The sequence below is a fragment of the Martes martes genome (genome assembly GCF_963455335.1).
Source record: "Martes martes genome assembly, chromosome: 2".
Lineage (NCBI taxonomy): Eukaryota > Metazoa > Chordata > Mammalia > Carnivora > Mustelidae > Martes > Martes martes.
The window spans coordinates 6,241,536-6,264,145 of record NC_137889.1 but is presented as its reverse complement, the minus strand read 5'-3'; the positions used below and the strand labels follow the sequence as shown (position 1 = coordinate 6,264,145).

Genomic DNA, 22,610 nt, shown 5'->3' with positions numbered 1-22,610 from the left:
CTCCTATTCGAATCAGTCCAGATAAAGCCAACAAGGCCCCACTCCAACTTCTTAGCAGGAGAGAACCTACAAACTTTTTGTCTACGAAATAATATTGCCTAGAGCTTCACACATATTTTATAACTAATGACTTGCCTTCAATTACAGAAACAAACCGTCATTCCTACTAAGAGACAGGACATACATGACAAAAAACAAAAGAAAAAAGCATCATACAAAACAACAGAGGCAGAAAAAAAAAAAACCACAGGCATTCTAGATATTGCAGATAGAAGCAAAGAAAGATGAAAACAAAAATGTGAGTGATTTAATCAGAATAACAGAACCTATAAAAAAAAAATCAGAACCCCCAGAACTGCAAAATAAAATAACCGAAATTGTGAACTGAACAGATGGATTTTATAGCAGATTAGACATGGCAGAAGACGTATTAGTGAACTGTAAAATAAGGTCAACAGACAATACACAAACTGACACACAGATGGGAACACAGATTTCAAGCACCTCTGTGAACTCCGAGTAGGATATTTAAAAAGAAAACTGGACCAACGAACATAAAATTCAAACTGCTGAAGGCAAAAAAAGCAAACAAAAGGCAGCCAAAGTTAAAAGAAAATATGCCTTTAAAAGAGCAAAAATACAACTATGGGTTAATTTGTAAATAGGTATTATGAAAGCCCAAAGACAATGAAATGTGTTTCTTCATTTTATTTTTTAGCTTTACTAAGGAATAATTCAAAGTTAAAAATTGTATTTAAGGTGAAATAAAGAAAGAATATGTTATCTAACACTTCCCTATTCTAGGTAACAAAACAAAAAGACCAAGTATTAGGTAAAAACACAAGTGAGATTCAAAATAAAGAAATGAAGAGGGATTTAGTCTAACAGGGCTTAGTCAAAATCTGTTTTTTCCATAATCATTCCTGAAAGTAAAGAATTTCATCGATGTGGAGAGTGACGGAGACTTGCACCCATGAGCTCACACCGTGGCCTCCGGCAGCGCGGTCCGGTCTCCTGCAGGCTGCAGCGGGGTCTGCCGGACGCCACCGGCCATCAGGTGGCTGAAACAGGTGCACAGGACTGAGCACGATTTCTGGACTCACCCAGACTTCTCTTCTGCCTTTGTAGCTCTGTAGCCATTTTTTCAAATTTCTTCTGAAGCCTTTTATCGTGTTCCGGTGTTTTAGGAATAAAATCTTTGGGCTGCATACACTTCCGCTGTGCAGAAAGGACATAAAAATGAATACTACTGACCAGCAGCTGTGTAACAAGACAACCTGTTCCCGATGCTTCTAACACCTGTTACAACACTGCAAGGAAAACCTGCGGACAGAGGCATTCCTCGAGCTGCATGTGAAATGGCAGTGTCTCTTTCCAGGCTGTAGAACTGAAAGACTAGATACAAGACCCTACACCAAGGAGCTACATTTTCTGAGGCATTTCCAGGATCCCAGCAATCTTAGTTTCCAGGAAGGTTCTTTTTTTTTTTTTTTAAAGAATTTTCTTTTAAGATTTTATTTATTTATTTATTTGACAGATCACAAGTAGGCAGAGAGGCAGGCAGAGAGAGAGGGAGGAGGAAGCAGGCTCCCTGCTGAGCAGAGAGACCGATGTGGGGCTTGACGATGTGGGGCTTGATCCCAGCACCTTGGGATCATGACCTGAGCCGAAGGCAGAGGCTTTATCCTACTGAGCCACCCAGGCACCCCTCCAAGAAGGTTCTTAAAATTAGTCGTTTAGTCGTTTTCTTTATTTTTGTTACCCTTACATTATCTCTCCTCTTTCCCCCCTACCCCAAAATCATAACATGGTAACAGAGTACCAAAGCAATTATTTTCTAACTACCAAAGAAAGAAACAAGATTGAAACCTGCTTTGTCTTTAAATCACGGTAATTCTATTCTGCTAGTAAAACCCCAAAACTCAAACTACACAAACAAGGTGTGACAAACAGGATGAGGCCCGAGGCTAACATCCAAAGAAAGTCTTAGGTTAACCTTCCCACACCCATTCTTGTGTTCTTGACTGAGCCTCTTGCTCTCATTTAACAAAAATGTATGTGTCAGGCACTGGTCTTGGAAAAAAGAAGATTCTTGATATCAGGAGCTTATATCTATTAAAGAATGACAGAAAATTAACATCATTAATAAGTAAAATAGAGGCTATCTGTGTCAGGAGGGTTAATTCCAGCAGGCCTGGAACTGGCCTGAACTGTTTTCCCCAAAGTACAAGCACAGCATGCAATGTCCTACTGCACAATGTTGCTTTGTAACCACGAGTCCAGAGCACTTGGGGGCATTTGTACTCCCAGAGCTGGTCAACTCCCAGTAGGAGGGCTCTGCTGTTGGGGGAGGTAATGTGCTGACATCAGGGGTACATGACCAGCACAACCCAAGAGTCTCCCCTACGCCTCCCTGGTCCCAGGGTGCTCCCCAGATTCTCAAGCATTATCCTTTAGGGTCCTTGAATCTTCGTTAGCAACAACCCTAGCTAACTGCCACCAACATTACAGTACGTCAGAAAGGAGTAAGTCCTGCAGATAGAAAGGAAAGCAACAGGCGAGTGGGACCAGGACAGCTGGCACAGTGGGAAGGAACCACTGCTGTACACAGGGTGGTCAGAGGGGGTCTCCCTAAGAAAGGAACTGGCACAAAGCCCTACTCAAGTTAGAAAAAGGGTAACATGCATGAAGTTTGGGGAAAGTGTGTTCCAGATAGAGGGAACAGATATGCAATGCAATGGCTCTAAATTACAAATACGCTTGGTGAATTTCAGAACAGCAAGAAAGAGGGTCAGATTGGCAACAGAAAGAATGAGGGAGAGCAAAGCTGAGACCTTGTCAAAGAGCCCAAAATAATAACAGTCTGAAGTCATGTTCACTTCGCAACTGCACTTGAGTGAAGGCCTACATTTGTCATGAAATGGTCAAACACACACTTTTACGAGAAGAAAAAAAGCATTATCTCCCAGACAATACATGTAACACAGAACCTCATTTATAGAAAACATGTCTACGTGTGTGCATGTATCTGTAATGTATGTGTCCTGAAGACCATCCAATCTACAAGGACCCAACTCAGACCAAATATTGCTTACTTTGAGGAAAAAGACATTAAGAGAGGTATCTGCCTTATCTGTGTTTACTCAATGTTTCACGATGAAAATACACTCCTTATTAGTGTGTATTTTTTTTTAATTTTTTTAAAAGATTTTATTTATTTATTTGGCAGACAGAGATCACAAGTAGGCAGAGAGGCAGGCAGAGAGAGAGGAGAAAGCAGGCTCCCTGCTGAGCAGAGAGCCCGATGCGGGGGGCTCGATCCCAGGACCCCGGGATCATGACCTGAGCTGAAGGCAGAGGCTTTAACCCACTAAGCCACCCAGGTGCCCCATTAGTGTGTTTTTAAAACAAGTCCTTTACTTCTAAAAGGGTAGACACAGCCACTGCTTGGCGTATCAGAGAGAGTAAGGACTTAGAAGCTCTAGTTCACCTCTAATTAAAGGGGATCTGGACAGAGACTTGAGTTGAGTTTGCCCATCATTGCCCTGCAAATCTGGCCTGCCCAAGAGGAAATGTCCGAGATACAGGATTCACCATTTACAGAAAATCTGCGACACACCCCCACGGAAATGTCTTCCTTAACCTACAGGAAATGTATGGGTCTAGTCTTTCTAACTCAGTTTGGACAAAGTCTGCAAATCTCCTCCCCAACAGGGACCCTCACACGAAAACAAAGCAACACTGACTATTTCCTAGAAAACCGTTTTCCCACAAATAAAGAAATCACAATTAAAACGTTTAAATAATAAAAGAGTGAAAATGTTGTGGATCAAATGTGAACTAGACCTCAAAGGAAAGCAGTGTCTTTAAGTTTGCACTATGGATTTCCCATAATAAATAACTTATTTAATAAATAACTTGGATATTTCTGCATCAGACTTTAGAGATTTTCTAACTGAACAGCAGAACAGAGGTATTTTGCTACAGATATAACAAACCAAATTCCGAAGTAGTTTGCAGTGCACCTGCATGTCTGCTGGTCTCTTTGCAAATTTTAGTTTTCCACTGGCGAGACAGCTCTTCCACTTCCCACAAATCACATCAAAGCACTTAAAGGATACACTAAAGTCTATAACTTTCTTAAAAACCCTATATGGAGAGGGGCACCTGGCTCAGTGGGTTAAAGCCTCTGCCTTCAGCTCAGGTCATGATCCCGGGATCCTGGGATCGAGCCCCGCATCGGCCGCATCGGGCTCTCTGCTTGGCGGGAAGCCTGCTTCCTTTCCTCTCTCTCTGCTTGCCTCTCTGCCTACTTGTGATCTCTATCTGTCAAAAAATAAATAAAAATCTTTAAAACAAAACAAAAAAAAACAAAACAAAAAAACCAAACCCTAAATGGAGAGAACAGTATCATCAACTCCAATACCTAAGACACCTCTTGAATATATTCCACAAAGTGTCACTTTGCAGGAATAAAAGAATGAATAAATTTCATAACAGCCACTATCGAAATCACATACTTACTTTTTTTTTAATTAGGCTCGGCAGGTGTTCCCTCGTGTTCGCTGCAGGGAAGAGCGCTTCATCGACATGTGCTCCGGCTGTCCGGCACCTGTGCAATTCAACGGACCGAGCAGAATGAGCACTCATTCCTGTTAGAGTCACACAGCACCACACCAGCACGTTTGTCAGTTAGCAATTTAAGAGATGCAAAGGCCATGTTAACAGACATGACTTTTAAAGTAACTACATTTATAATGAAATACAAAGGGCAATATAAATTCAACTTTCCAAAATAGTCTCTCTACAGTGTTCTTAAAGTGTAAGAGTAGAACCAAGAGGCAGTAAGGGAAGCAGTTTTTAAACAACTTTAGGCTAACAGCCTTCAAACTGATGAGCGTGGGGCATATGTACGGTATACGCACATGCTGTTAAATCAACAGTAGAAGAGCAAACAGGCCATAAGAGGAGAAATCTAGAGCTAGAAGGGCCTTAGGAAAATTTGGCCAGAAAGATTATCTTGCCCCTAAAACTGATGTTTCACCAGAGAGCAGGGTGGGCTTCTCCCGGCCATGCCCGGCGTACCTTAACTGTCTGTCACCAGTCTGTCATTTCCACTCTCACTAAGCCGCCCATCACACCTCCCTGCCTGTCTTGGGAATCCCAGGACCTACTTCGAAACATTCAGATGCTCAAATCTAAACAATTAAAATAATTTTCAAAATGATCTTCTACTTATAGTTCCTACTTTTTTCATTCATATTATTACTGAAAGATTAAGCTTAAAACATTTTATTCATCTCTCCAAAACCCACATCACAAGCCTTCAATCACTCTTGTGTTTATAGAATAATCTCACCTACCTGTTGTTTCAGTCTTTTTATGGCCCCCAAACACATCTCCAACTGTATTTCATAAGCCTGTCATATTCAACATTTAGTATGCAAATGACAGTTGAAAATATAATTTGAATATGATGCAAAAAATAGGGCAAATAAATCCATATTCACACAGAAAACTCTCTTAAATACATTAAGGAAAAAGACAAAACTGCAGAAATGTAAACATGATGCTGTATACTGTACATAATATAGCATTTCTCATTTTAAGCAAAGTCTGGAAGATTACACACCAAACTGACAATACTATTTGTCACTAGGCTAATGAATCTCAAAGTGTAGTCAGAAGACCCTAGGGTCCCTAAGCCCCTTCGAAGGGCATGTGAGGTCAAAATTTTCTATCACAAGAAGGCTTCCTTTGCCTTTTTCATTTCTCTCTCATGAGCACACAATGGAGTTAAAGCTAAATGACGTGTGCGTGTGTATGTGTGTGATCCCAATACACTGCGGATGCAAACAGAACAGTGCAACTGTCTTTATTAAGCCAGCCATGAAAGAAGTTCGCAAAAAATGCAAAAATTAAAAAACAACCATAGCACAATGATTATGATAAGAGAACAACAAGGTAGGGCAGAAGCTGGAGAGAGCGCACAAGTGATACTACGGGGGTCGGAGTGGGAGAAGCTGCAGGTGGGAGGTGACCGTCAGATAAATTCTGATGAGGAAGCAGATTCGGAGGATGTAGGTCTTCCGTCTGGAAGACGAGCACAGACAAAGGCGCAGCAAAGCCAACAACAGCATGACAATTCTGGGAAAACAGACACCACTTGGTGGGACTGCAGCGAACGCACTGGAGCGAGGGTACCCAGGACAGAAAAGGGTCACACGGGTCGCCCTGAGGGCTGTATCTGGGGGGAGACTGGACAGGCCACACTGTGGGATGTTTTCCGGGAGCGGGACATGAGGGCAAGGAGTCCAGTCAGGCACTGGGGGCGGGGGGGGGGGGGGGCAGGAGATGCTACAGGTTTCACCGAACCTATGGGACTGGGTGGAGAACATTTAGAAATGAGCAACATTTAGAAATAAAAATGGAATGTTCTTGAGCTCTTGTTACAACTGGTGGCCTGAGCACATATGTTTTTCTCTCCTGCCCCCAAAACCCCATTCAAATGACAATAAAGTAAAACAAAATGACACAGACCAACAGAAAAAAAGAGCAGATAAGAGAGTCTAGGGAGTTGAAAAACAAATACAGGAAAGGAAACCCGAGCCTGGAAGCTGGATGAGCGAGGACAAGGGACAGAACTCCTCTCCTCACACAAAGGCTCCAGCAGCAAGGACGGGTCTGAGGAGCAGCAACTGCGCCCCTAACTGTGCCCACAGTCAGGGCCACTGCACCCCACTCGCTCCGGCCACCAAAGCAGGTGACGGGCTCGGATTTCAGACAACTTGGACCACGGATGCACTGGACCCAAGGATACCAGGCTGAGCTCAGGTAGGACAAAGTTTCACACAAAAGGAAACGTGTTGTGTGCATTTTCAGATTCAGCTAAAACGACTTTCCCAGTCGTAACAATGTAAAGCAAAACTGCTGATTTAGCTCATCCGCTGCTGATTTTATTTATGGAATCAGGAGAGAAGCAGTGTGGGTGCAATGAGCAGGTGCACGTACATGCATGGGGTCCCCCAGAACGCAGCACTTGGGGAGCTAAATTTGTGTTTGAGAACTACAGAGTCTAGACAGTGCTGGAAACTGGGAAGTCAAGGCAGCAGCAGAGCCACGGTAACTGGGAATCCAGAGGTCAGGACAGAGCTGCAGCAAGAGGGGCAGGTGGAGGCCTTACCCCTGGGGAGCAGGAACTGGGGGAAGGGGTGAGAAAGGGACCACTGTTTCACTACCAGCCTTGTAATAATAGCTGACTTCTCTCTTTCCTGTGTGTGCGGGGCCCTCTCTCCATAACAGGATGGGGACAGGAAACTAGGCATTCTCATTCAAAGGGCTCCGGCTGGCACAACAGGGAAAGAAACGGCACCTAAACCAAGACAGAAAATGAAGTCAGGACGCAGTTAAGAGAGGACAGCAAGTCCAGGCCTGGACCTAGTTACACTCAGGTGCTGCGCTTTACCCACAAGAATTCACCCAGCAGAGCCCCACGTGTAGGGCCGACACTGAGAGGGCACACTGAGAACAAAGACAGAGACACGGTAAAATTCAAATCCCTTCGGGGCCCTGCAGGAGCCTGTCCCTGCCTCTAAGCTTCCTCTCCGCAGACAGCCCGCAGACAGCCCGACCACTGATGCTCGCAGATCCTCACACACACTGGCAACACCCCGTCGCAGGCCACGATCCCCGACTCCTCAGAAAACTGGCCCCCCAAGTCTCTGAACACCCAGTTCCTTCACGTCATCTTCCCCTCAGCTCACAGGTCACCCACTGCAAGGGGTCTCCCCAGCCACTGTGTCAGGAGGGTAACCAACGCCAAACGGGCGCTGTGGCTACGCCCCTCCTGTTCCCTTCAGAGGATTCACCAAATCCTGCACTTATAAACCTTGTTTCACTAAAACTAAGTTCCACGAGGGGAGTGAATATGCCTGTCTAGTTACGACAGTCACGACAAGGCCTGGCAGAGAGTAAGTACTCAAAAGACATTTTCTGAAGGAGCAAATGTCTTCACTGTAGAAACACTTTGATCTCATCTTAAACACACACACACACACACACACACACACGTGCACACACAACTAAACATAAAGTCCAAAACCATAAATCCTACAAGAAAATGGAAGAAAAGAGTCACAATTTCAAAGTAAGCCAAGACATTCAGAAAGAATATCAAAGACACAAAGCATAAAAGAAGAAAATGAAAAACTGCACTTCAACAAAATAAAAAACTGGTGTGTTCTGAAAGACACAACAAAAAAAATGAAAAGTCAGCCATAGACTGAGATCAGATATTTACAGTATGTATATTTGACCAAAACTATTGCTATGAATAATGTACAAAAATAGCCTGTAAATCAATATTACAAAGACAAAAACCCAACTTTTACAAATGGGCAAAAGATTTAAATCAAAGACAGTCACGAAGCATGGGATCTTACACTTAGTACAAGTCATCAGGGAAATACACACTAAAGCCAGAGGGGATCCTCAAATATATGGTTGGTTGTTTTTTTTGTTTTTTTTTTTTTTTAATTTTAAGAGAAAGAAAGAGGGAGTGTGATCAGGGATGGCAGGGCGGTGGGGAGCACATCTCAAGCAGACTCCCTGTTGAGTGCAGAGCCTGAAGCAGGCTCACAATCCTGAGATCACGACCTGAGCCAAAATCGAGAGTCAGACACTTACCCCACTAAACCACCCTGGAGCCCCTGGTTAATTATGACAAAAGTCACTGGGAAAGAATCATCTTTTCAACAATGATGCTGGGACAACCAGATGCCCACACAAAAAAGGATGAAATCAGATCCCTACCTCACACCATGCACAGAAACTAACTCCAAATGGATTAAAGATCTAAACTGTCCGAGTTAAAACTAGAAAGTTCTCAAAAGAAAATATAGAAGTAAATTTTCCTGATCTCAGATTTGTCAACAGTTTCTTAAATAACATCAAAAACATAAGAAACAAAAAATAAACTGGACCTCATAAAAATCAGAACCCTTTGCTTCACAGAAACTGCAATGGACATATAAAAACCCACAGAATGGGAAAAAATATTTACAAATCATACATGATACGGACAGATGCGATCTAGCCATACAATGGAATGTTACTTGATAATTTAAAAAAGTGAAATTCTGGTACATGCTACAACACAGAAGAATCTCGAAAACATTATTTTAAGAGAAAGCAGGCAGGCACAAAGACCACACGTTGTATGATTCCACTTGCATGACATGTTCACAAGAGGCAAGTCCCTGGAGACAGCAGATCAGTATTTACCCTGGGCTGGTGGGTATAGAGTGTGATGTAAAGGGTACAAGGTTGCACTCTAGGGTGATAAGAATGTTCTAAATTGTGTTGGTGGCTGTAAAACTCTGTAATTATAGTAAAAAACACTGAATTATAGGGGCCCCTGGCTGGCTCAGTCAGTAGAGCATGGAATTCTTTTTATTTTTTTTTTAAGATTTTTTTTATTTGACAGACAGAGATCACAAGTAGGCAGAGAGGCAGGCAGAGAGAGAGAGGAGGAAGCAGGCTCCCTGCTGAGCAGAGAGCCCGATGCAGGGCTTGATCCCAGGAAGGCAGAGGCTTTAACCCACTGAGCCACCCAGGTGCCCCGAGCATGTGATTCTTGATCTCAAGGTCAGGAGTTTGAGCCCCATGCTGGATGTAGAGTTTACTTAAAAACAACAAGGGGCACCTGGTGGCTCCATGGGTCAAGCATCAGACTCTTGATTTCACCACAGGGCATGATCTTGGGGTTGTGAGATTCAGCCCCAGTAGGGTTCCAGGCTCAGGGGGGCATCTGCTTGCGATTCTTCCCTTTGCCCCTCCCCCGATTCGCATGCGGGCTCGAGCTCTCTCTCAAATAAATAAATCTTTAAAAACAACAAAAACAGAGGAACCATGAGAGACTGTGGACTCTAAGAAACAAACTGAAGGGGGTGCCTCGGTGGCTCAGTGGGTTAAAGCCTCTGCCTTCGGCTCAGGTCATGATCCTGGGGTCCTGGGATCAAGCCCCACATCGGGCTCTCTGCTCAGCAGGGAGCATGCTTCCCTTCCTCTCTCTGCCTCTCTGCCTACTTGTGATCTCTGTCAAATAAATAAATAAAATCTTAAAAAAAAAAGAAACAAACTGAGGGTTTTGGAGGGGAGGGGGTTGGGGGGGTTGGGAGAGCCTGGTGGTAGGTATCAAGGAAGGCACGTATTGCATGGAGCACTGTGTGTGGTGCATAAACAATGAATCTTGGAACACTGAAAAGTAAAATTAAACTAAATTAAAAAATAAAAATAAAATAAAAAATAAAAACTGAAGAAACAAAAATAAAAACAAAAAAAGATCAGTAAATTGCTCACTTTCGATGGGTGAATTATATCCGAAAAAGAACTGCTAAAAAAAAATAAACACAGGAGATACCACTACAAATCCACTAGAATGGCTAAAATTAAAGACTGATAAATCCCAAGTGTTGGTGAAAATGTGGAGCAAATGGAACAGTCACACACTTCAAGTAGGAAGGTAAAATGATACAACCACCTTGGAAAACAGTTTGGGTAATGGCCCAAAAGCAATAAAAATGTGTAAGGACAAGAATGTGATTATTCATAGCAATTTTACTCATAATAACCAAACACAGAAAACTACCGAAATGTCCACTAACAGATGAATGGACAAACTGTGGTATATCCACACAAAAGAATATTATTCAGCTATAAAAAAATTAAAATATTGATACACATAACAATAAAGATAAATTTCAAAAGCATCATGTCAAACAGAAGAAGCCAGGAATAAAATAACACATACTGGATGATTCCCTTTATATAAGACCCCAGAATAAGCAAAGCTGTGCTACAGCTTTCTGTGCTACAGAAGCCAGGTGAGTGCTAGCCCTAGGGTACAACTGTATCAAGGGACAAGGGGGCCTGGGGCAGAGAACATGACTGCAAAGGGACACAAGGGAACTTCTTAGGATGATGAAAATACTCACAATATTTTGACTGTGGTAGCGGTGGTAACATGGGTACGTACATTTGACAAAACTCGGTGAACAGTACCCTTGAAATGGGTATACTTCATTTTATGTAAATTACATTTTGTAGGGTTGATTTTTTAAAAAAAACAAAGTAATCACCTAAGCCCACAGAAAGCGGATAATGAATAGGGTACGCAGAATAATGGATCCAAAGAAAGAAATAAGAAACAGGCATCAACGATAAGGCGAGGAAGGAGAGAAATATTTCTTAGGAATGCCTCTTTTAAAACAAAGGTCCGTTAATGACCAATTTGAACCCTGAGCAGGGTCTACCAGCTTCTTCTTACTCGAGTGAAACATCATCTATTTCCCACTGTTATAAACAACAAAACAGCAAAAGAGGGGGTGGCCAGGAAGCATCCCGACATAAGGCTTGGGTGAAAAGAATCAGGATAACTGCACCATCATATACACGATACTTAAGTTATAATCAGCAGCATCATAAAGCTCAGCCAGCTCCCAAGAACCTCACACCAATCCTGGTAGATAAATACTGTCATATCATTTTCTCATATTTGACAACTAAAGACACTGAAGCTCACAGGAGATCACTTGTCCAAGTTCATAAAACTCTTAAGTATCCTCTACTAGTTAGTAGTTTGTGGGAACGCTTGATTCAACTGGATAAAATGTGTGCCTGACCCAGGTGATGTAGAAGACATATTCAGTCCTTACTAGCAATAAGTACCCAACAAGGTACCTGTCACTTGGTAGTGTGGAAAGATGCAGAGACACACTTCCGAATCTACCTTGGGTTTATGTACAACCTTTCGCAACAAAGAAACAGGCAGCCCGTAATACCGGTGATGTCATTCTATGCATGCAAACAACAGGTATGCTCAAATGTTTAGTAAAACACTGAACAGCCACTATATTAAAACCTGTGTTTATCAGGCACGCAATCAAAATCTACTGAATAAACAAAAAAAAGCTCACTAGTTGATTTCTGCTTTTCTTCAGAAATGTAAAGTAACACTATCCTCCCATCTAGTGGTCAAGCAGAAAAGTGTTTCAAGAGATGCCCCTAAAAACAGAACCAACTTTTTTGATCTTCAATTGCTGCTACTTCAGAGCCAATAGGGAACAAAGCAGCTTGTGTCATCCTTCCCTTTGAGAAGCCCTGCCTGGGCTCCATTCCAAAGAGCTCTTTCTCCCTTGAGAGCTAAGGAATGGTGGCACTTCCCACCGCAAGCCTGCTCCATGGGCCTCCCACCCGGCCCTCCCATCCCCACCCTCAGGACAAACCCTCTACTGCACCCGGATCAACTCTGTGGGTTATGCCAAAGGCACCCTATGTCACCAGCCCCATCCCTGTTGCCTTCACTCACTACCTCTTCAAAAGCTGGGGCAATGGAAAAGTATTTGACCTGGAGGAGAAAAATCCCTTTCAACAGTAAAATGGAACAAGACAATGTGGAGGACCTCCCACAGGGCACGGGTCAGAAAGAGGGATGTGTGCACTCTACCCCCTCCACACACACACACAAAGCAAGATCCGCAGTCACAGTGGGAGCTCAAACAGTCGTCAGAAACAATACACACAAACTGAACTGTGAAGCAGTATTTCGGACTCAAAATCTCTTTCACTCTTAAAAAATTCAAGGACCTCAAAGCCTTTCTATGTGAGTTATATATATGGATATTTATTAGAACAAATTAAAACTGAGCAGTTATCAAAAAATAAATAAAACTGAGTTCTTAAAATATGTAATTGTTAATTAATTTAAAAACAACAATAATAAAATTCAAAACATGTTAACACAAATAACAGCTTTTATGAAAAGTATTTCCCAAAACAGGAAAAAAGGGGAGAAAAGTGGCATGGCCATATGTTTTTGCAAATGTCAATAAAAAGCTGGATTCTCACATCTGCTTCAGCATTCCATGTACTATGTATGCCATGTCCCCTAAACAATACTGTACCCTCCTGAGAAGATCAGAGGGAAAAAGGCAAATAACACCTTATTCATATAAAAAGTTTCAACCCTGCTGACCCCTTACAGGGTCTGGGGACCACAGAACTCCCTAGACCATGATTTGAGAACTGTTGCTCTAAAACTACAAGAAACCCATTATTCTGATATTATTTACTGACTGATTTATGAATATTAGGTCTTATCTTTCAATAAACCCATGCTATCTGAGATAGGCAAAATGTTCTACTTTTGAGCTGGTGTTTTAACTGGTAACAGTAGGTAATTTGGGTGTTGCTTTGCTTTTAATGAACACAGAACACTGAAAGTTTGCTACAAACAGAAAAACCTAATTGGTACATTTTAAAAAATACCTGTCCTACTGGGGCGCCTGGGTGGCTCAGTGGGTTAAGCCTCTGCCTTCGGCTCAGGTCATGATCTCAGGGTCCTGGGATCGAGCCCCGTATCAGGCTCTCTGCTCGGCGGGGAGCCTGCTTCCCCCTCTCTCTCTGCCTGCCTCTGCCTACTTGTGATCTATGTCAAATAAATAAATAAAATTATAAAAAAAAAATACCTGTACTACTAACACACAGCTTTTAATCACAGGAATGGGCGTAAGAAACTTTAAAAGTTTAAGGGTAACTGTGAACTCTGTGAGATCATTTCCCAAATTTCAGCAGCATGTGCTCTCAAGGTAAGAGTAGATAAGAAATCTGCCCTTCCAGGCTTCCCTCCCACCTACCTATTCTTTCCTAGAGCCACACCGGTGAGGCAAGGGTGGGCCCCTACAAGACTTGTGTTATCCACTGGGGGGCCTCCCAGAGGCTGAGAAGGGGGCATCCGTGTGGGGGATGGCCCAGCATGGGGTGCTGGAGCTCAGGAAAGCGGAGGTGGGTGTCCACATAGACAGAGGGGCAAGGCACAGTGAGAGGTATCAGAATTTGGACAGATGTAGAAGGTCCCCCATGTAGGGGCCAGTGGGGTAAAGAGGACATCTGTGCAGAGAAGAGGCCCAGTGCAGAGGGGAGTCCAAGTCTGAGCAGACGAGGGGGGCTGTGCAGGGAAGGACATAGCCCTGGAGAATAGACTAGTCACCCATATACTTGATTAACTGCTCTGCTAACAAGGATAACCGGAGTCAGATTTCTCACAGTCTGAGAACAAAGCTATAAACACCAGAAGAAGATGAGGACGAGAATGAACCCCCTGGTTTGGGACTGATGTTGCGGGTATCAGTGGGAACCTGGCTCACTACACACGGAGCTGTAAATACACCGGTGTATTACAATACACATGCATAACTACCTCTGTCCACGAGAGGGCGTGGGAGCAGCAACACCTGATGGAACAGAGTGCACCCTAGCACCCAGACTACAGGTTCAAAATACCATTTCCAGTAAAAGGAACCAGGGATCCCTGGAGAAAAGGCTGAACGCAGGGCTGGGAAGGAGACGGAACATGCAAGCTTGGATGAAATTGTTGTGCAAGAAAGAAAAGAGGCATTCACAGAATGATGGGAAACAGGTAAAATAACACAGAAGTCAACTGGATGGGCAATCCTGGCCAATCAAAGACAATTTAAACCTTAAAAGGAACAATGATAGCAATGGATTACAACCCAGTGATTAGAGTAAGGAGACACTCACACACCGAGTGTGATGAGGAACGGTGAGTGATGTAGGTGAAAGCACCTCCCCTCAAAGCCATACTAAACACGGGGGTGAGGGGCAAGGGTGGGGGGGGGATTATTTCCTCCCAGTGCAGAGGCTTGAGAGGCACCACTGCGACCACCCACCAGCACCACCCCACACCAAGAGGGTTATTCAGGCAAGAGGTACAGAACTCAGATAATCTCAAGGGGAAACACCAGGTAATCCCAGACTGAGGGCCACCACACATCACTATTCACAATCTTCAACAATATTAAGAGCACGAAAGCCAAAGAAAGATGCAGGCACAGCCCGAGTAAGGGAGATGAGGAGCTGGGCTGACCAGGTGCAAGGTGCATGCCTGCAGGGGACTGGGAGCCGTCTGCTATGCAGTGCATGGCTTCAATGGCTGGTGAGACCAGAACCGGCTCAGAACTCAACGGCAATAGTGTCCATGTTAACCTCCTAACTTAAGTGGCCGCGTGGGGTCATGCAAGAAAATGTGCTTGTCATGTAGGAAACATGAAATGCCGCGGTGGACGGGCATCCAGGCAATGACCCGTTCTCAAGTGGGCAAAAACAAACGCCTGTGAACTATATTTCCAATGTACCTGTTAGATGAGCCTTCCTCTACGGAACTGACAGCCAACTTGACCTTTATTCCTTTTGCCTTCAATATAAAAGTGTCTCACGTCCAAAGAAACCGTCAGAATTTTTATCAGTTGCTGTTACACAGCAGTCTGCTCTCAGAAAAAAACATGCCCAGAAAGAGCCCAACAAAATGAAATTCTAGTGACACCTAGTGACGTTATGTACTTATGCCAACATTTTCAGGGGGAAACATGAGCAAAGGCCTGGATAGGCAGTAAATGTAGAACAGGACATATAAAACAATGGTCAGTTCAGCTGTTACCTCTCAGTTCTGCTGAAAAAAGTTCAAGCTCACCAAAAATCAAGGAAATGAAAATGAAATAAACTCTACTTTTTCAACACCAAAATAGAAAAGATTTTAAAAAGTGGCAACTCAGAGTATAACAGTTATGGGAAACAAGTGTTCTTTTATAGTGTTAGAAGACAATTTAGTGCACTCTTTCCAGAAGGTACTATGACAGCATTTATCATAAATTTAAGTAGATAAGCCCTCTGAACTCAAAAATCCACTTGTGGAATTAAACCTATGGTAAAAGTTACACATCTATAAGAGGTAATGCACACAAAGACATTCAGTGTTATACTATTTCTGACTAGAAACAAAAAGAAATGGAAAACTTCATATTCAGTAATAGATCAGTTAAACAAATTAGGTTGTATATGTTTTAAAAAATGATATCACTGTACAAACATGGAAAAATGTTGCCTAATATAATGTTAACTAAAAAAGTTTATGTGCATTCCATTAAAAAATAAGACCTACATATTTCCATGGATGTACATATAAGTATGGACATATAAATGTTTATATATGCAATTTCTATGTATTTAATAAAATGTCTGAAACTGTATATTCCAAATTCTCATGGTCGGTCTTCCCCCAAATGAGGGAAGATAAGCCAAAAGGTAGATTAGGTAGGGACCTTCCACGTTAAAAATATACACATATTTAAATCTAAATATATTTAATTCAAAAGAAAGCTTGTCTTCAAGATAGCAAGAGGAAATACAAAAATTGGTAATTAATTCTATATAATAATTAAAGTCTGACTGCATCACATCAAACAATAATAAAAAAAGAATTTATAGGGGCGCCTGGGTGGCTCTGTGGGTTAAGCCTCTGCCTTCGATCAGGTCATGGTCTCAGGGTCCTGGGATCCAGCCCAGCATCAGGCTCTCTGCTCAGTGGGGACCTTGCTTCCTCCTCTCTCTCTGCCTGCCTCTCTGCCTACTTGTGATCTCTCTCTGTCAAGTAAATAAAATATTTTAAAAAATTTATATTAAAAATGTGATTAAGTTCACTTTAAAGGGACTTAATGAGATTGCCTTTGGGTAATATAAATTATTTTGGAGTTTCTCTGATCTCCTTAAGAAACGAGGGCTCACGGGGCGGCTGGGTGGCTCAGTGAGTTAAGGCCTCTGCCTTCAGCTTGGGTCATGATCTCAGGGTCCTGGGATCAAGCACCGCATCTGGCTCTCTGCTCGGCGGGGAGCCTGCTTCCTTCCTCTCTCTCTGCCTACCTGTGATCTCTCTGTCAAATAAATAAATAAAATATTTTTTAAAAAAAAGAAAGAAAGAAAGAAACGAGGGCTCAACTGTGGCAACAAGAAGAGAGAAGATAAAGCAAAAAGGGAAGTAGGGGACAGACTACCAATGAAAGCAACAAAGCAGAACTCTCAGGAGAAGAAACTTTGAGAATTCCCTTGTCAGGATTAACTGAGAGGCCTCTTCTCAGGACTAAGGGTGCTATCAGTTTACATTTCCACCCAAATATCTCCATTAACTTCAGGCTTCCAGGAAAGGTCTATTTTTTCTGTACCCTCCCCCTCCCCACATTCCTATATGACCTTTTACAAGTAGCTCACCATCACTTCCCCCAAGAAATTTTCTCTGCTATCTCTAGGCTAATGTAAGGAAAGCCTCCTCTGTTCATGAGTTGACAGGACTGAGCACCTACCACGAGCCAGGAATGTGTTAGATACTTAGTGAAGACACAACCACAAAACAAGACAAACATGGAGGCTGCACCTACAGAGTTTACATCATAATGGGAAGACCAAAATGCATGATTAGTAAGCAGGTAGGCAGACAGATAAAACAGACAAATGAATCACACACTACTGGGTATTCACCCAGAAAATACAAAAATACTACTTTGAAGAGATATATGCACCCTTATGTTTATTACAGCATTATTTACAACAGCCAAACTATGGAAACAGTCCAAGCACCCATTGACAGATGAATGGATAAAGAGGATTTGGTGTACATACACAACGTACTATAATTCAGCCAGAATGAAATCTTGCCATTTGCAATGATATGGATGGAGCTTGAGAGCATATTGCTAAACGAAATAAGAAATAAGTCTGTCAGAGAAAGAGAAATACCATATGATTGCACTAATATGTGGAATTTAAGAAATAAAACAAAAGAGCAAAGGAAAAAAAGAGAGACAAACAAAGGAACAGACTCTTAATTATAAAGAACAAACAGATGGTTACCAGAGGGGAGGAGGGTGAGGAGATGGGGGAAATAGGAAATGAGGATTAAAGGGTACATTTATTCTAACGAAAAAAAAAAATTTAATTTGAAAAACAGACAAACAAAATAAGTTCTAAGAGCACAAAAAGGAAAGGAGTTGAGACAGAAAGTAATAAGGAGGGCTCTGTTCTGTGGGCAATACGGTCTCTGTAATACTAGTCAATTCCATAAGTACAGCACAAAAGTAGCCGTTCACAATACATTATAAAATGTGCATGGCTGTGTTCCAGGAAAACTTTATTTATGGACACTGAGATTTGGATTTTATATCATTTTCATGTGTCAGGAAATTCTCTTGACTTTGTCCCTAACCTTTTAAAACTGTGAAAACCACTGTTAGCTCAAGGGCCATAAAAAACAAACAAGGTGGTGGGCTGGATTTGGCCCACAGGTCATTGTTCACTGCTTCTGCTTAGAACCACGTAATTCTAAGCTATTTTTACCTCAGCAAGAACAATGTAACTAATTGATCTGTTAGAAGTACTGCACTTGCTAATGTACAAGGGGTGAAATGAAAGGGAGAGAGATAGGAAGCGACTGCATAATGTGGCAAGATGATAGCTGTCTGTACTAACGGGGAACAGCAGAGACAAAGACCCACAAGATCTATTTTGAGATACCATCAATAGGCCATTTTAATGGACTGCATAAGGAGATGAGAGAGCTGCTTGATTTTGATCCTCCCCCCCAAACCTTCCATAAGAAGACAACTTTGAAAATGCAAGTAATGAACACACATGACCTGTGCTTTTACCAAAACTTCAAATGACACATCTATAGGAAAATAACGCAAGTCTGAAAACAGCTGCAAGTCTGAGGATGCAGAAAGTGGGGGAAAAGGCTTACAATTCCACAGAGTGGAGGGGCCTGGAACATCAGAAGAAACACATGTAAAATAACTGAAAAGGAGGAACTTGGCACTAAATGCTGAAATACAGAACAGGAATGGCTCATAGCACCTGTTACAGGGAAGAGGCTCTGGAAAAATGTCAACTCTGAGGGCTCATCAACTCTACTGAGAAGGAGTGGTAACCCTGGAACAAACAGCAGTGGAGAAACCAAGAGGAAAATATTCAAGGATCCTACAGAAACAAAGGCCTCGCCATCAACATCATCCATAAAAGGAACTATGCAGAAGACAGAGCAGAACTGGCACAGGACAGTGTTCAGAAATTTGGAACCCCGCTTAGAAAATGAATGAGAACACAACAAAGCAGACCACAGCCCATTAAAAAACTGTTTGGAAAAGAAAATGCAAATCAAACCATTTCAGCTAATGAAAATCTACCTGTCATTGAAATTAAAACAAAGCCGAAGAACATAACACAACTGTCACATCTGAATCAAATACTGGCAAGCAAGCATATAGGAAACCATCCAGCCAGCCAGCTGTATGTGTGAGATATTTCTTGAATCATAAATATAAAAACTAAGAACAACAAAACAGAAGACACTAAACAAGAGTTGAACTCAGCAAATAAAAAGACAAAATCATGTCAGAGATGAAGGCTTAATTATAACATGCCAAAGAAGAAACAGATTCAAATAAAAATTTAATAAAAAAAAAAAAAACTGAAGAAAAGCAAGGCAGGAGGAAGGGGGATAAAAGTGACATTCAGAAGGAAGTAAAAAGACTCAGAGTCAAAATGGTTGAAATTAAGGCAGGTAAAGGAGGCTCAACATACATATAATTGAAGCCCCTGAAGAAGAGAAACAAAACAGTAAAACAGAGTAATATTTAAAACTGTAAGAAAAATTTTCCAGAAATAGGAAAGCCTGAAGCTCTTAAAAAGGCCAATCTAGAACTGGAGTCAACAACTGGATCAATTTAAGACCAAAAAACAAAACAAAACAAACAAACAACACAAACAAACAACAAAAAAGCCTTGATTTTAAAGAGGAAAAAAAAACCTTGGGTCCCCTGGAAGAAAGATCAAATAATTTACAAAAGGAAAAGAATTAGACTAGCCTCAGATACTTTAAAAAAAAATAATAACAACAACAACCTAGGTCCCACTTATGTTTAAAAAGGCGTATTTTAAAAGGAAGCAAACAATCTGTGGCTCTACCACATTTTCTGGGTGTTTATCCTGCAATAACGTAGTTGACAGAGTCTGTGGGAGTGATGGTGTTGAGCAGCTCAACCTCCAACAGAAGACTTGCTGTCTCTCTGGCCAAAGGAACTAGGGGACAGAGCCTTGGCAAGTAGGGCCACCAGGGAAAGGAACAGAGAAACAAGCCAGGGAAGAGGAACCTCAGATTCTGAGCATAAAAGTCCACATCCCTGGCTGACCTCTGTCCTACTTGTGCATAAGGCAAATGGACATCAGCCTGCAGCCAAGGCTTAAAGAACTGAATGAATCTAAGCAAACGTCTACCACAGGTCTTAAAACGACAGTCTGCATTTTAAAGCTAAACAAGTTAACTGTGTGCTAAAACAAAATCACTCTTCAGAGCAGTATAAAAGAATGCAGAGTCGGGGCACCTGGGTGGCTCAGTGGGTTAAAGCCTCTGCCTTCCGCTCGGGTCATGATCCCAGGGTCCTGGGATTGAGCCCCGATTCGGGCTCTCTGCTCAGCAGGGAGCCTGCTTCCCCCACTCTCTCTCTCTGCCTCCTCTCTCTTTCTCTCTCTGTCAAATAAATAAATAAAATAAAATAAAATAAGTTTTAAAGAATGCAGAGTCTATCTAACATTTATACTGTCCAAAACAAAACCTTAAGTTATAGGATCACATTACAGAGCCAGAAAATGTGACACATTCCTAAGAGAAAACAATCAACAGATGCCAGCCCTGAAATGCTGAAATTATCAAAAAAGGGGATTAAAGAATCTACTGTTACTGTACTATTCCAAGAGAATGGAAAACACATACGTAAGGAAAGACAAGAAAAACAAAAGCAGAAATCTCAGCTAAAAAACAAAACACGCATAAAAGAACCAGATGGAAATGTCAGAGGTGAAAAATAACATGAACTAAATTTACCAAATGGACTTAATGACAGAATGGAGTTGATGGAGAAAAGAGTCAATGAACTTGAAGGAGGATCAACGTGAAGAAAAATGATGACTGAAAAATAATGAACAAAAACCAGGGCATCGGGGATAAGTGGGGACATTTCGAAGACCGTGTTAACCAGCAGGCATTTGAAAACTATGGGCCACAGGTCAACCTGGCTTTCGCACCTGGTTTTAAAATAAGCTTTTGGGGCACCTGGGTGGCTTAGCGGGTTAAGCCTCTACCTTAGGCTCAGGTCATAATCCAGGATCCTGGGATCGAGCCCCACATTGGGCTCTCTGCTCAGCGGGGAGCCTGCTTTCCCCTCTCTCTCTCTGCCTGCCTCTCTGCCTACTTATGATCTCTGTCAAAAAAATAAATAAAATCTTTAAAATAAGTTTTTGAGGCACCTGGGTGTCTCAAGTCATGATCTCAGAGTCCTGGGATGGAGTCCCACATTGGGCTCCCAGCTCAGCGTGGAGTCTGCTTCCCTCTCTCACTCTCCCTCTGTGCTCTCTCTCTCAAATAAATAAAATCTTTTAAATAATAAAATAAACTTTTACTACAACACAGCCACCCTGTTTGTTTGCATCTTCTCTAGGGCTCCTTTCAAACTACAAGAGTCAAGTAGTTAAAATAAACACCACATGGCCCGGGGCACCTTGGTGGCTCAGTCCTTAGGAAGCATCTGCCTTCGGCTCAGGTCATGATCCCAAGGTCCTGGGATCGAGCCCCCATCTGGCTCCCTGCTCTGTGGGAGGCCTGCTTCTCCCTCTCTAGCTGTCTGTCAAATAAATAAATAAAATCTTTAAAAAACATTTTTAAAAGACCACATGGCCCACAAAGCGTAAAATAAAGGCATTCTTCTCATTGTACTTTGCATTACTGGGCTTCGCATGTATTGCATGCTCTACAAACTGGAAGGTTTGTGGAAACTCCACATAAAGCAAGTCTAAAAGCGCTATTGGCCCAACTATATCTGTTTACTTCATGTCCCATTTTGGTATTACTGCCAATATTTCAGACATTTTCATTATTATATTTTTATGGTGATCTGGAATCAGTGATCTTAATGTTACTGTTGTAATTATTCTGGGGCTCCACAAACCACACCCACGTAAGACCACTAACTTGATAAATGTGTATGCTCTGATTGCTCCGCCGACCACCAGTTCCTCCCTCCCTCTCCTCAGCTGCCCCCCAGTTCCCTGAGACACAACTATACTGAAATTAGACCAATTAATAACCCTACAAGGGCCTCTAAATGGTCAAGTGAAAGGGAGAGTCACACATCTCCTACTTTAAACCGGGAGCTAGAAACGATTAAGCTCAGTGAGGAAGGCACGTCAAAAGCAGAGACGGGCTGACCGCTAAGCTCTTGTGCCAAACAGTCAGCCCAGCTGTGAGCATGGACGAGAAGTTCTTGAAGGAAATTAGAAGGGCGAAGCCTAATGGATGGTAAGAAGGAGAAATAGCCTTATCACGGATACGGAGAAAGTCCGAGTGATCTGGGCAGAAGATCAAGCCAGCCACCGCACTCCCTTAAGCCAAAGCCTGGTCCGGAGCGGGACGCTAATTCCGCTCAGTTCTACGAAGGCGGAGAGAGGTGAGGAAGCCGCGGAAGAAGCACCTGAAGCAGCAGAGGCGTGAGTGGGGTTAAGGGAAGCAGCCGACTCCGGGACAGGAAGGACAAGGCGACGCCGCAGGTGCCCACGGAGACGCCGCAGCAAGTCACCCAGAAGACCCAGCTCAGAGAACGCAGGAAGGCGGCTGCACTCGACAGCGGACTGCCAGTGTAGACCAAACAGCCTTCTGC

General features: G+C 42.6%; 1 protein-coding gene across 1 annotated transcript in view; it reads right to left on the bottom strand.

Annotated features, from left to right (window-relative positions):
* The window catches only part of MCPH1 (microcephalin 1), a 248,444-nt gene that overhangs the window by 207,017 nt on the left and 18,817 nt on the right, over positions 1–22,610 (bottom strand). The window contains exons 4-5 of the mRNA XM_080796602.1: positions 4,525–4,612; positions 1,104–1,218 (exon numbers count right to left, since the gene is read on the bottom strand). Coding sequence (XP_080652728.1) covers positions 1,104–1,218; positions 4,525–4,612 — 203 coding nt within the window. The remainder of the gene's footprint in view (positions 1–1,103; positions 1,219–4,524; positions 4,613–22,610) is intronic.